This window comes from Solanum lycopersicum, chromosome 8 (genome assembly GCF_036512215.1).
Source record: "Solanum lycopersicum chromosome 8, SLM_r2.1".
Lineage (NCBI taxonomy): Eukaryota > Viridiplantae > Streptophyta > Magnoliopsida > Solanales > Solanaceae > Solanum > Solanum lycopersicum.
The window spans coordinates 30,809,387-30,825,157 of record NC_090807.1 but is presented as its reverse complement, the minus strand read 5'-3'; the positions used below and the strand labels follow the sequence as shown (position 1 = coordinate 30,825,157).

Below are 15,771 nucleotides of genomic sequence, written 5' to 3'. Positions count from 1 at the left end.
GATTATGTGAATTTATTGTGACCATCTTTTGTGCTATTGTTATTATTGTTATCATTTATTGAAAAATAATTTTTTTATATAAATTTAATTAATTTTTTATACAAATATAAATTTACCTAACAATTTAAACTATACCCGTGAAATGTAATTATATAAACTATACTCATAAAATTCATTTGCCATTTATAAAATTTCTCCATTTTTAGTTTAACTGGGACCAAAAAAAAAAGACTTATTTAAGCCCTTTTATTTGTTATTTGATTAGAAACAATATATAGTGGGAGGAAAAAGGAAGGTTTCCATGGGAGACTTGCAGACAATTCTTTGGTCGAAACGTATATATGCGTATTACCCTCTACCCTGGTTTTCTTTTGTCAAAAGCAATCGCTCACATTCCCTCATATATTATTATAATATATATGCAATACAATACAATACAATCACCCTTTCCCTACTCTCCAATTTTTTGCCCTATAGATTCCAAATCCTATTGTACTAGCTACTGCAATTTTCCCAATACCTAATTCACAGGTAAGAATTTTCACTCATCTTCTTTGTACTTCAATGTTTAATTCTTTCTACTATGTTTTATAACCACCTTAATTCAACTGGAATCTTAATTTCATAGCTCAAAATATAATATGGTTGATAGATTCTTTTTTTTTCTTTTTTTGGTGAAAATTAAGAAGTTCCAGCTTGAATGATTGGATCATAGTTCAGATAGAGCAGTCAGTTTTTTTTTTCACTTTTTAGTGTAACTATTATTTGTTTGGATTTGCAAAATTTGCTCATTTCACTAAAAACCCTTTATGGATTTCTCTCAGCAGACAAATGGGTCTTCGAGATTAGATTGGTGGAAATTTATATGCAAAATTTACTACCTGTAGATTTTTTTGCCCTAGCTGAAGATTCTTGAGTACAGAGTCTACAGGGCTTTGCTATCATAATTTGATTGAATGGATGTGGAGGGACCAAGTACTTTGTCTGGAAATGGTGCACAGTCTGTAGAATCTCGGTCACATCCAGTTCGACGACATTTAGATGATGGTAAGTTCAAACTAAAATCAATTTTGTTATTCCTATGAGTCAGGTTTTCGGTGATAGTTAAGTTCTGTGAAGAGTTTGGTTTTAAGTGAGTTGGTATGCGATAGGTCAAATTCAAGCTATTTGAGGAAAGATAGCCCCTTCGATTATCAGATGTGGAAGCAAAGAGCTGAAAGAATTAATAATAATGTGGTGCCAGGCATCTACCGTTATAGCACAATGATGGCCAAACTATTGCAATCCATAATAGGAAATGCCACAAATCAAGAGATCTGCAGCTACTTTAATTTTCAAAGTCATGCAAAAAGCAATAGTGATAGATCTCAGCAATGGAAAAACTGTGGAAGTCCTCAAATTTATTCATCATGTTTGATGGAGAGTGCACACTAAGTATGAACTTGAAGATATTATAGATCAGAACAACTTTCTGTTATGAGTATCATAAATTAAAATCGATAAAACAAAGGAGAAGAAAAAGCTCTTATGGGTAGAATTTTCTCAGTGTGCCAGGTTCTTTAACGAGTATATTCGAACTAAATAATCAGATAATTGGAATTGCTGCTGCCAATTGTTACACTAGAGAAAATCACTTCTTGTGTTTTCACGATACTTGAAATGTCTCTTTTGTGGGTGTTGCTGATGATGCTGGTGATATTTTGGGTGGTGTTGATAGATATCAACTCTTGAGTTGCATCACCATTACGTCGGGTTGTGGTTTGCGATGGTTATTAGTTATTTATGGTATGTGGTGATGGGGAGTCGATGATAGTGCTATTCATTGATGGAGACTGGTTTCTTTGGTTAGCCCTTAGATGAGCTGGGAAGGACTCGTGAGAGTATGATCAATCTGAATTAGGGATGTGATCTGATGCCATCCTCCTTGTATTTATCAAGACCTTTTATGGGACTTTATCCATCTCTTGTAGAGACCTTAGGAAAAACTTGTAATCAAGTAATAACACTTGGATGGACACATTCAACAAGTAGTTAGGTGAAGAAAATGGAATCTCATTGTCTTACCAGAGGACTTGCTTGATTTCTACAGTACTGTTAAATAAACAAAGTAATTGTTTTTGGTCAGTGAAATAGGAGCACGTAAGAGTGACTTTCCATGAAGGGAGATGTAGTGTCCTCTTCCATACAAAGTAAGAGTTTGGTGTCTATGTGTTGGTTATAAATTCTGATTTTGGATCAAGTTACAGGATTAAATAAGCTCTCTCAACAGTGTAAAAGCCTTCTTTATAACATAGGTTCCAGTTGTACTTCACTTACTTAAGGTCTTGCCATTGTTGCTAGAGTCTGGGTATGTTTGTTTCTTTAAATAAGCATATAAGAAAGGAGAATATGCGAATTTTAGGAGCTCATTATGCCATCTCTCTATAAAATATATAATTGGTTGTGATTGTGACATTGCGATAAGTGATGCATCTTCAATCAAAATATCAAGTTATGATTCTTTCAGTTAAGCTTTTGTTCTATATTAATTGGTACTCATCTAGTTAATTAGTTCAGTTTTCCATTGAACTTCATTTCTCTCAGTATTATCTCTCAAGCTGAGTGTAATGCAGTTCTATTTGCTTCATAACCTATAAAATATGGAAGTAGCCGCTAAATTTTGACATGTTTCATTCTCACGTTTGCAGCTGTATATCAGTTTACACAACAAAATCTCCCAGCATGTAAACCTGTCCTTACACCAGCATGGGTAATTAAATGAGAAGAAGTCTTTCTCTGAAATTCCCATTTCTTTTCTAAATCGACAGGTGTTGTACTTCTCTGACTACATCTTCTTAACAGGTCATTTCGATGTTTTTCTTGATTGGCGTCATTTTTATTCCAATTGGACTTCTCTGTCTTTATGCTTCTGAAAGTGTAAGCTTTTGCTCCTCTGTTCCTGATCAATAAGTTTGGCATAGATAGCTGATCAGAAAAGCATTTGCAGGTTATTGAGATTGTTGACAGATATGATATAGATTGTGTGCCAGATAATTTGAAGAGTCAAAAAGTTGCTTACATCAAAGATAACTCAGTTTCCAAGAATTGTACACGTTACTTAAAGGTGATATTTCTACGAGTTATGAACTCGCATCCAAGCATGCCTCTCTTATATATTAATTCTCCTTGCTTCATAACATGTTACCATGTCAGATTTATATGACCCTACATTTAAGCTTTCTTCTTCACATCCAGTGATGAGGATGTATACTTTGACTGCTCATTGAAGTTCATCGATGGACACCAATTTGGCCTATCTGCTGAGTATATCCCATTTCCCCAGTGATAAAAGGATCTTCACTTCTCTGGTTATAAGACCTTCTCCACGTCCAGTTTATGTATTAGCCCCTGTTTCGCTTTGTTTAACATAGCACACAGTTTTTCGTTTGCTATTGAGACAACATTACTAATCTGCTGCTTCTAATGAAATCTTCTATGTATCAGAAATCAATTTCGATATGAGCTTTTTAATCTTAAAGGCATAATATTTTTGAGACTATCTTATATAACTCCCATTCAAACTTAGTATTGAGAATTCTGTACAGAATATGCGTAGATTCTCTTCAAAGAAGATATGTATATATATATATATATATGGGTTTTGCTAATCTACTGCATGAAGGTAACATTGTTTCCCACTTTTTGATTCACTAAAATACCCCTGCCACCTCATTAAAATATGAGCTTTAAGGGGCATTTTAGTCTTCCTATCCATTCAATTGTCCTTCCTCCCCATTAAACTTGCCAGTTTTTTTCAATCCCTTCCTCCCCGTTTTCCACTCATCTCTCTCTTTCTCAGGAATATCCAATTTTTGCTTCCCTTTACTGCAAACTTTTTCATTACAGATTCAAAACACTTCCCTGGTTCAAGTTTCCTTCTTGATGAACTATAGATGGAGTTGGAGTCCTCAAATTGTTTTTTCCCCTAGATATTTAGATCAATACTCTTTCAACTCAAGGCTATGCATTTCATGGCAAATCCAACTCGAAAATCATCTTTAACTCCTCTTCCTTCATGAGAAGCTTAACAGTAAACCCACTTCCAAAAGATACCAGCTCTAAACCCAATTCCACAAAATTCATCATCAATGTTGAAATGAATTAACGTCTGGCTTTTTCATTTTTCAATTTGTTTGTTCTTTGTGTATTGGATTGTGAAGTTATAATGGTTAAGTAATGGAGGTAGATATTAAATAGCATTGAAAGAAGTTTCAATGTAAGGTTTAATTGATAATTGAAGACGAGAATGAAGATGGGAAGGACTGAGAAATAGAAAAAGGGAATTTGCATAGAAGGGACCAAAATGCCGCTGAAAGTTCTTATTTCAATAAGGTGGCAGGGTATTTTAGTGAATTAAAAGTGGGTACAATCTACTATCGTCATGTAGTAGGTTAGCAAAATACTCTCTCTCTCTCTCTTTGTGTGTGTGTGTAGGGTGACAAAAGTAGCCCATGAAAACATGATCCCCGCAGCTAACTCAACTTTGAGTAGGATAATGACCTGTCCATTATGAACTCAGTCTGTTTTGACCAGCCTTATTCAGGCCCTCTAATAGTTGGCCTCTTGGGCTACATATCTAGCCAAAATGGACCCATGAATCTGTCAATATATTTTAAAAAACTTCGAAAATAATTTCTTAGAGGAGTTCTGTTTGATAATTAAATAAATTATGAGAAAACAAACAAAGAAGCTAAAACATGGTAATGAGTGGGCTGGTTGGGCTATGGCCCATTATTTAGCCCATTTCAGCCCAAGTAATCTTTGTACGAGTCATTAACACACCCATTTATTAATTTAGCCTGCTTTGACGCACCCAAATTCTGTCCAACTCACCCATTTGAGAGATGTGAGTCTTGTTAACCTACTATATGGTTGTAGTAGCCTAGTAGGTTAGCACTGCACCCATATTTTTATTTTTTTTCTTAAATGCCTCCAATAACACATTAAACAAGAATAATGATGGGTTTTTTTTTGTTCTTCTACAAAAGTAAAATCCAAGTCCCTCTCACCACTCTTTTTCTTTTTCCTTCTTGTCATCATTCATGGTGAAAGCTTAAGAAACAGAGATATCTTTGGCTCCTCTAAGAAATAAACCAAAGATTTTTGAATCCATAATAAAGAAGAGATAACCATTATCTGACATTTCCAACTTCAATCTCATATTCACTTCTACTCTCAGCAAGATTTTGCGCCTCCTCCGCTTCTTTGAAATCTCAAGATGTTACTAGAAACCCCCAATTTTAGTTTTCATATATGATTCGAATGAATAAAATCCAATAATAATACCTCTTCAAACAACGATTTGATCAAGGTCAAATCAACTGGAAATTCGAAAACAAATAGGGAAACAGGCAGGAAAAGACAATGAAAAGCTATTCCCATGATCCAAGATGGTTTTAATAATTGTTTCTTTGTATTTAATCTATTTCCCTATATTATGTTGTTGTTGGTGGACTCACCATTGAAGAGGGAGACATGGAAAAATGAAGAGAGGAAAAGAGGATAGGGTTTAAAGTTTGGGCGGAAAATAAGTAAAGCCCTCCTTGGTAGTGTATTGGTAACGGCATTTAGAAATCAAGAAATGGATACAATGCTAACCTACCTCGCCTACTTGAAGAGGGAAAAGGAGGATTGGGTTTAAAGTTAGGGTGGAGAATAAGTAAAGCCCCTCCTGTCAGTGTGGTAGTGTATTGGTAACGGCATTTAGAAATCAAGAAATGGTTACAATGCTAACCTACCTCGCCTACCTCGACCAAGTAGTTGATTAGCAAAATCACATATATACACGTAAGTATACTTACATATATATGTATTACACGCTCACATACACGTATACTTAAAAAATAAAATTAAGATTCACGGAAGGTAATATCAGAGGTTTTCTTACGGAAGGGTTGAGACCATATTTTTTGAAGGTGTGTAGTGCAAACTATTTTGGATTAGAAAGTAGAGAAATATGGAACTACTCTAGCCAAATACATTACATTGTTTTTCTTTTGGAAACTGGTAACATCGTATTCCTCAGCATTAAAAGGGTATGCTGGCCACCTCCAAAAGTGTTAGTTACATAGAAAGACCAACAAAAGAAAAACAGGACTACTTACAAAGCTCTTATGAAATCCACTAGTTGAATTTCTTCTTCTATGTTCATTTCTTTACACCAAAAACCTAAAGTGGTAATTACTTTCCACTTAATCTTCTCTATAGTGCATTCTTTCCATACAAAAATTGTCTGTTTTCTCTCCTTCCAAATGCTCCACCAGATACAAGCAGGTACGGTTCTCCACCACCTCCTCTGGCTTTTACTACCTCCCCTTCTGACCCAGCAACTTAGTAGGTCTGTTGTATGTTCTGGCATAATCCAATTTAGACTCATTATATTGGTAAATAGAGCCCATACTTGTGTTGTTACTTTGCAGTGGAGAAACAGATGATTGTTGGTTTCTAGGGCCTCTTTACAAAGATAGCATCTTGAGGCAATAATTTTTCCCCTCTTTTGAAGTTTATCGTGTGTCAGGCAAGCTCTCCTAGTTACCAACCACATGAAACACTTCACTTTAGTAGGGGCTACACTCTTCCATATAGCACTCCATGTCCCTGATTTCTTCCCCATAATTGTGGCTAGATCCCTTTTATGCATTCTGTTCACAAAGAATTGACCGTCAGTATGATGCCTCCATAACAATTTATCTGTTTCCAGATTTGTGCCAGGAAAATCTCCAATCAAAGCTAGTGTATACCAACTCTATTCCTCAATCATTAAGAAATCTCCTAAAGAGCAAATTCCATCCTTGTGGGGACCAAACCTCTTGTATTTTGCTGTCAGGATTCAGGCAAATGGAAAACAACCCAGGGAATAAATTTTCCAAGGACCCTTGAAAAATAGCATATTATTGTCTAAGCAATCAGGTTCTTTATGATAGATAAACACCAAAGTAGATTCTGAAAAGGCATCAATAACAGCATTCTTAGCTGATGCATGATGATAAAGTACATATTTTAGAAAATGTCTCTCTTTTCCTTTTGAAAGAACTTTACACACCACAGGAAAATAAAAGAAGAAAGTGTATAATTTATGGAAGTTCTTTTTTTTGAATAAGGAAAAGTTGGTAGTCTTTTTCCTCTAATGTACATGTATAACCCAAACTCATACAATTTAATTCAATGAAAAAGAAACCTCTGGTTTCAAATAGTACAAAATTGCTTAGGTAATAAAATATCCAGAAAACTGCTGGCAAATTGTATTTGACCTAAAACTACAGTCTGTGGTGTTGATCTGAACCAGTTGTTCTAGATCTTCAATGTAAGCTTATATTTCCATAAGAAATGCTGAATTAGAAGTGATTTTTACAAGTGACATATATGTTTCATATTATCATACACTCACATGTAAGTGCATACTTGCTCCATAGTATTGTGTTAATTTTAAATAAATGAGTAAATGAAACTTCAGTTACCTATTAAAATCTAAGGAGACGGTTCTTGCATTGTTAAAGTCACGACAACCCATCTTATGAGAGAAGGACCCCAAGATTTGAGCACAATGGGGGCACCATTATCTTTTGTACGCCAATTGCTAACGACAAAGTTCGGCGTACAAGTCTTAACAAAAGCTTCAATAATAATGGTAGCAAAGTACAAACTTACGTATAATCGAATATCATCAACTTGATACTTATATAACCAAAGTACAACATCCACTCATACTTGAACTCGACATGTTTACATATTTTGAAAATGGTGAAAAATAGCACCATTGCTTACAATTGCAAATTCTTACTTCTCAAAGTAACAAACTAAACAATAATCTAAAAACGAAATAATAGTACTCGTAATTCATCTTTGATGTATTTCATGGATGAGAATGCTCTTTCTACGATTGAAGTCGCGACAGGTAAAATCAGAGTCAACTTCACAAGTAAACAAGTCTCCAGAAGATCTCCCTCAGCCAACGCTTTTGCCAAATCACTAATTCCTTTAAATTAGAGAACCTAGGATCACCACGTCGCATGCACATTATGAAAATGTCAAGTTGATAACTGAGATCTCAAAATCCGGGTAATACTTGGCCAAAGTCATTATTGTTTCCAAATCAAAATTAGCAAATGAATTAGCCGAATTCAAGCTAGCCATACTAACAAAAAAGTTATAACTCACAACATCAAAGCAATTTGTTAAGCTCCTAAAGTTGCAAATCAATTACAATTTACAGTATTGAAAAGCTCAACATGTAAGGGACGTCAAAAAGTAATGCTAGAAGGTCTACACTTTGACTTTCCAGGAATATAGCATTCTGTCATCTTGGGAACCAAAATATCATGTTTAGCACCAAATGAATTTGACTTCATCCATGAACGATTCCATACATCATCTCCCATTCGTTGCAAATCCTTTGTAAGGTCAAGAAACACCATAACATTAACAAGGTATAAAGTATATCGAGGTATAACATGTTTGGCACTGTGCTGTTCAATCCATAATGCAAATTGTTCATCCAGCAGCATACCACATCATTCCATCTTTGCTCTGCAAACACGGCCAAACTTTTGCTTTTTTTTTTTTTGTTACTTGTGATAAAATTTAAATGATTGAAGACTCTAGTTTGGATTTTTTTTTATCCTCTTCATTGATTTGTTTTGTGTTTGGAAATTGTCTCTGTGCAGGTTCCCCAAAATATGAAAGCTCCAATTTACATTTATTATCAACTTGATAACTATTACCAGAACCACAGAAGGTGAAGGTTCTTTACTTCTTTGTTTCATTTTTCTTTTTCAAGTACCAATTTTTGCTGGTAATACAAATTCATGGAAGATTGGTACTACTGGCATAAAATTAGTTGATTATCTTCCTTTTGGAGTGTTGTCTGCATTTTTCATCACTTTTTCCTCCGTGTGAAGTCCATTTTGTCATCTATCTCTGTTAATTGTTCTTTTCTGATTCAGCTTGGCCTTGTAATCCAGGTACGTCAAAAGCAGAAGTGATAAACAGCTTTTACATGGATTACAGTACAATGATACGAGTTCTTGCAATCCCGAAGGCGAAAACAATGGTCTCCCAATTGTTCCTTGTGGTTTGATTGCATGGAGCTTGTTTAACGACACATATTCCTTCTTCAACGGGGCAGATGCTATAAATGTCAACAGGAAAAATATTGCTTGGAGGAGTGATCGTGAACACAAATATGGGAAAGACGTTTATCCATTCAATTTCCAGAGCGGGCCTCTAATTGGTGGTGCAACATTGGACCCTGACATCCCTGTAAGGCCTTAGAACAGATGCAGCAAGTCTGGTTATTCTTTTCTGTTAAATGAAATATATGGAAGTGCTTACAGAATTGTTAAATCAAGTCATATTAATTTAGGAGCAATATTTCATTTTAGAGTCGATATCTCTTCTTGAATCCCAAGACTAAAGAAGATGGGCAAGAAACGACCAATAGGAAGTAGGTATTGTTCTTAATACGTTTGAATATTTTCCTGGATGAACGTGTACATGAGTCACTACTAAGGCCAAATACTGATCATTGAAAGCTCTTATGGCTCTATTCTGGATTCCCGTCCGCATGTTGTGAGGCTGGTTATTAAATTTTTTACATCTCTGTTTTGTCGATGGCTCGATGCAGTGTCTCTATTTATATTACAAAAATAGTAACACTGAATTTGAAAGTTCTTGCTAGGTTTTGTTCTTAGATGTGGTCGTTGTGATGTTGCAGTCATGACCCGAGTCTTTATATCATTTTTGTTGATTTTAATCCTTTCTTAAGGTTTGGAATTTTAGCACTAATTTGGTTACGGATTCATTCCGATGATCTAAGCATAAATTTTGACCTCAACTTGTGTTTCTTGTCTTCTCTTTCAACTATACGGATTCGACTTCTAATTGATTCTCTTCTCTAATATGCCCTTTTTCATGGATCTTTTTTCAATTGGAATGGGATTGATGGAATCAATCAGCTAAGTGATCAGGAGAATCTCATTGTATGGATGCGTACTGCTGCTCTCCCTACCTTTCGTAAGTTATATGGAAAAATTGAAGTGGACTTAGAGGAAGGTGACTTAATTATGGTGAATCTTGTTAACAACTACAACACGTACAGTTTTGGTGGAAGGAAGAAACTTGTTCTTTCAACAACCAGCTGGCTGGGAGGCAGAAATAACTTCCTTGGGATGTCCTATGTCACTGTCGGTTCCTCATTTATCTTCCTCGCTTTTGTCTTCTTGTTACTTCATGTGAAAAATCCAAGGTAAACCTTCAATATACAAATTAATTCTTCATGACACCAGTTTACATGTGCTTAAATTCTGTTCTTTACTCATATATGCTTCATGCTGTACAGTGAAGGCACCCTTCTTGATAAACTGGATGCCAGTCATACTAGTTAAACCAACTTTTTTGGTTATATTTGTCTGTTTCCACTCTTGAGAGAGGAAAACATGACTTCCGTTTACTAGCAAGAACATTATTAGCAGTCTACTATTGAGCCCTCCCTCATTTTCTTTCGTCAGTCATATTAGATGCAAATAAGAACTGATAAGAAGAAAATACGAAGAGCAAAGCCAAAAATTAAAAATTAAAAGTACCTTGAAAGTCCAGCAACATTTTGAGAAACTAAAGAAAAACACAGGAAGATGAAGAAAGTATGAAGGATTATAGCAAATAGATGAAGCGGCATGAAAGCCACGTATATTTATGTGGTGGTTGGACAACATGTGGAGAAAAGAAAATTAAGGTCAATAATTAAAATGACAAAAAATACCCTCTGTTGACATGTTGAAGCAGGCATGTTGATACCCAAGTATCTACTCATGCAAAAACACAAAATCCTATCGACCCATTGACCTAATCTAGTCCAACAGTCCTACCAGGTGGGCATGCCCTCTTGGCTTCTCATAGCAGGTACTTCTTAGTATAGTTCCTAGTGCCTTCCAGCCTTTTTTAACTAGATAGATATGACTGTCCACCCCAAACTTACAGAAAGATACGAAAAACTGAAAAACTTGGTTCTGTTATAAATTCCACCATGTTTTTGCAGACAAGGTTCTATAAGCATCACAAACAGTTACAAATTCTCCGTTCTCTTCCTGTATGAATCATAGACTAGTTGAAGAATTGCAGCAACATTTCGTAGTGGTCCCTGATCAACCCAGGAGAAAATAATTGATCACACCTCTGTTCCATTTTATGTTTAAGTGTTTTATTGTGGCCGCAGTAAGAAAGATTAAAGAAACCATTTAACATGGTAGCAAATATATGCAAAATATCAAAATTATCCTTTAAGAAGTGGTGGTGAGATTTCCACATGCATTTTCATTTATCTCTCCTTGTAAAAGAATTAAATTTTATATCACTTGGTATCTCGCCAAGTCATGTCACTAAGGGGTCATTTTGGTAGGGATTATTAGGAGAACTAGTTCATGTATTATGTATGGTATTATTTAATACTATGTTTGGTATGAGTTTTGGGCCTATGTATAACTACTTCATGGATTAGTTATATACCCTACATGGTATTATAGGATGTATAACAAATATCTTCCAATTGGCGGTATTAGTAATACATAGGATTTAATACCATGAGATTAATCCATGTAAAGACAAAATTTCTCTCAAATTCTTTTAATCATTTTATTTATTTTCTTGATTTCAAGTTTTATATTGATACTAGTGCATTTATTTAAATAAATTAGCTTACAAATTTTATTACTTAAGAGATACAGTTGTTTGTTGCTAAATAAATCCAATACAAATCAATACAATATTTGAAATGTGAGTTGCTAAGTAATTGCTAATTGAAAGGCCAAATATATGACCATGTGATGTTTGTGATCTTAACTGAATGTATTATTTGTTGATATATATGCCATTTTCTAATTATTTGTATTTTGAACAATTTTAAAATTGCATACATATTAAAACTACAACTTGCAATTTTTATGTGTGAACATAGATGTTTATTCAATTTTACCATCATTTATCGTATTTTAAAAGTAGATGGTCTATCTTTTTAAAATTGAAAATTTATGTTTTGTAAGTGATCAATTTATTAAGATGACAATCACTACCCTCAAATAATTCAAGTGAGAAAATAGCAAACATGACAACAAAAGTGGTCTTCTCCTAGCTAGTTAGAAGGCCGCAAAAAAATAATATTGTCGGGTATTATATACCTTGACCATATTACATAAGATAGAAACCCCATAGTATTTAAGGGTATAATTGAAATTTTTTTTGTAGAGTCTTAATCCAAAAAAAAAAGATTATGTGGGAAACAAGAATCAAAACACTTTATAAAAAATAAATCCTGCATTACTAATGCATGCACTACTAATCTCTGCATTACTAATCCATGGGTTATTAATCTTTGTACCAAACGATCCCAAAGGGTAAAATGGAGATACTATAAATAATTTCCATAAAAGAGATGGGTATTAATTTTTTTAATAGAATTAAAAGGAAAGTGTGTCACACAAAATACGACCAGGGTACCTTTCTGGTAGTTGGGCAAAGCATTAATTAACTAACTGAAAAGGGTTCAGTAAAGGTTTTAAGGATGTAAAGTGATTGAGAGGGAAAGACTTAGATTTTATTGTTCTCTTTGAATTTAATGTTTTAAGTTAACTATCAAATAGTGGCAAACCTAATGTTTACTTAAATTGTGCTTGCGATATCAAGTGCAATAAATAAATCAATCATACACATCATTTTAGAATAGTGACTATTAAGTTACTAGAAGTCCAAAGAGAAGAAGTTCAACGACAACCAGTTTTAACATCGCCAACCTTTTGGAAAGGAGCTTGGAGCTAAAATCAAGTATAATAATCTTCAAGATGAATTTTTTTTTAAGTTTCTATTCTGTATATAATAATATGTTCATATACAGTTTATCGGTAACTTACTCGGCTACCCTTATGCCAATAATACCAGAAAGGCAAGATGACATGTTATCCAACTTTTTACCTAACTGTTGGAATTCATAAAATGGAAAAAAAATTACTTATCGCTGAGGCATCGCGGTTACACCCAAAACTCTGAATCATAATTGTATATGTTAGGTGGGGGCGGGGCTGCGTATCTGCAGTGGGTTACAATATTATGACCAGATTTCAGAACCAACATGTTGATGATTGAAAATCTAGAACCAGAGCTGAAGTTTTTAGTGGGTATACTTTCTGATATGTTTTGTCCAAAACTCATCTTCCTGTGAACTGTGGATCTCCACTGAAGCAGATGGATGTTCATTTTCAGAGGGTTAAAAGATGTTTATGACGGTTTAAATTTCCATAGCAGATTATATGGTTCAACAACCCTCATTATGAGTTCTACAAATCTTCATGCAGATTGGCAGCCTTCCTAAGGCCTTGACTTTTGCTCGGTACGCCTGATTAATAATTATAATTTTGAAGCTTGTACTCCACCAACTGAAAAGCTGAAGTTCTGCTGTTGGGTTCTCATGATAGTATGGTTTAAGCAATTTTCATGTGCTGCATGTTGGTTTACCTTCTTTTCTTTTTCTGAATTCTGTGGCAGCTTTCTTACCTGAATACTTCTATAGGATTTCAGTACCAACTATTGATTAGACTGATATGATTGGTGAACGTGAAGCTCATTAAAATATGGCTCCTGTGACAGCAAACAAAATTTTCCATTGATGTAATTGTTGTTGATAGGGTATCTTAACTGTTGTGTTTAGTTCCCTCTGGATAAGTAGAGTTGCTGACAACTTGACATATTCCTAGGTTTTAGTTTTTTTCATTCCGTATCATCAAGATGGTTTTAAATTTGCTCGCCTCAAATGATTAGTATATTTTGATGTAACATGTGCTCATTTGTTAACCTTGTTATGGCTGTTTATTTTACAAGGTTATTAATCCCATTAAAGTCATTGTTGTTCAGCCTTTTCAACTTGTCAGGACTTTGATTTTAAGCTCCCTTTTATGCAGGCCTTATGGGGATACAAATTTATCTTGGAACTGGAAAGGCATGTCAAACTAGAAGGCGTGACTATTGCTAAATTACAAATTCGTGTTCGAAAAATTTGGCTTCATGAAGTAAGTGAAGTTAATTAATGAGAACAACAGAATATCTGCTATGTGGATGCATTTTTTTCATAAAATCTATGGTTGGGTGTTGGGATCATAAACCCAAACAATTTGGTATATCATTACAGTTACTTCTTCTGGCATGCTAATACCTATGTTTATCTTCGAAATGCTTTAGCAAAATTCCTAGCGACTGTTGGCTAAGCGTGTAAAAGTTAGCTCTCTAGCTATTTAGTATGTATTTGCAAAGACGAATCACATAATTATCTTCTTTTACTATTCACATGCTAGATGGTCAGTGGAGTATAAGTTGGTAAAATCAAATGGTACATGATCATGAGTTTCTGCAATATTTGAACGTTTGATGTTTGCTTGAATGACTAAATCCTTCTTATGGGAGTGAATCCAAAGGTATCGGAGTTGTTTGGTTGGGGAAATGCTCCGGAAAATAGTCTTTCTAGGAAACCAAATTCTTCAAAAATAATAATAGAAAAATGACCTCTTTGGTGTGAGAGCAGGAAAAACAAGTTATACTAAATGACATTCCATGCTAATAGTCTCTTCATTACCCTTGTACCCAACTTCTCTAGCAACCCCCATCCTAAACCTACCTGCCATATGGTTTTCCTAGATGATCCTGGGACAATGTTTTTTGCTAATGACTCACCAAACACTAGAAAATTAATAAGAAATCACTCATTTTTCCAAGGATTCTTTTTTTCATGGAAAACCTTTTGTTCGTACCAAGCACCCCTGATTTTATGTTTTATGTTATTTAATGGTTTCTGAAAGTAGTTTCATTGTAGAATCTAATAATGTTTGCATACCTAAGTCTTTTGTTATTTGACAACACCATAAAATGTATGTTATCTGTGCAGATGAAGTTCCAGAACAGTACCTAGTCCTCGTATATAAACGAAATTCATCAAAAGTTTCTCAGGAGGAAAAAAAAGTATTATATTATACAAGTGTAAACAATTCCTACAATTGGCCAATTGACTAGTCAGTTAACTTTATGGTGATAAGTTCTGTAGCATATATTGCTTCGTATTTGTATTAGTCCGTTTATGAAGAGGCTAATGTTGGTGTCTATTTTAAATATTTAGTGTCCTATACATTATACCTCCAAAAAATAATATATTTCCGAGAATAGAATAGTTTTAGTACACATTTTAACTTTGAACTTTATATAAAATGAAATATACTGACATACACTGCATTTATAACAAAAATGTATCTCCTTGTGCAATGACGATTGATTGTTAAAATTGAGTATCATAATTAATGTTTGTCCTATAATTAGACCATACAGTACGTGTTAATAAATGTGTAAACAATAACAGAAAGTAAAACAACATATAAAACTTTCTTGTCAATATGAAGTTGACCAATTTTATATTCTTCTTCTGCAATTGTCTCTAATTTTGGAACATTTGAAATCCTTCGAGGACAAATAAATCGTGCTGGTGCAATTTCTATAACATTATGAATATATCCCCTTGCCATGCAGTATTATTTTTTTCCCTTTTTTTTTTGTGGGACTGAAAACCAGGTGGCAAAAAAAAGAAGAAAAGGTTTCTGCTTTTGCTTGATTTTATTGTCAAGAATTTGTGATTTGATGCTCATTTATATAGTAGGTTGATTGAGTATGTAAATGTAGGGTTGGGAGTAATTTCTTATTAACAATAAACCC

General features: G+C 34.2%; 1 protein-coding gene across 16 annotated transcripts; it reads left to right on the top strand.

Moving 5' to 3' along the window:
* The first annotated feature begins 257 nt into the window (after positions 1–257).
* LOC101268594 (putative ALA-interacting subunit 2) lies at positions 258–15,310 on the top strand. Of its 16 annotated transcripts, none has more exons than XM_069287648.1 (12): positions 264–531; positions 825–1,047; positions 2,688–2,749; positions 2,842–2,916; positions 2,987–3,103; positions 8,703–8,773; positions 9,000–9,297; positions 9,993–10,050; positions 10,136–10,282; positions 13,377–13,411; positions 13,980–14,087; positions 14,957–15,310. In XM_069287648.1, exons 2-9 carry the CDS (start codon positions 957–959, stop codon positions 10,270–10,272), a joined length of 909 nt encoding a protein of 302 aa, XP_069143749.1. In that variant the 5' UTR covers positions 264–531; positions 825–956; the 3' UTR covers positions 10,273–10,282; positions 13,377–13,411; positions 13,980–14,087; positions 14,957–15,310. The 16 variants fall into 16 exon arrangements, with proteins under 16 accessions (XP_069143751.1, XP_069143749.1, XP_069143747.1 ...); XM_069287649.1 differs by having other exon boundaries at positions 275–531; positions 828–1,047; positions 13,327–13,411; XM_069287646.1 differs by lacking the exon at positions 13,377–13,411.
* Positions 15,311–15,771: the final 461 nt, after the last annotated feature.

Coding starts and splice junctions, on each gene's coding strand:
- LOC101268594 (XM_010326487.4), top strand. CDS start 957: ATGGATGTGGAGGGACCAAGTACTTTGTCTGGAAATGGTGCACAGTCT. Junction 9,298..9,992: donor CATTGGACCCTGACATCCCT/GTAAGGCCTTAG, acceptor GGAATCAATCAG/CTAAGTGATCAGGAGAATCT. Junction 10,283..13,326: donor CTTCATGTGAAAAATCCAAG/GTAAACCTTCAA, acceptor TTTCCATAGCAG/ATTATATGGTTCAACAACCC.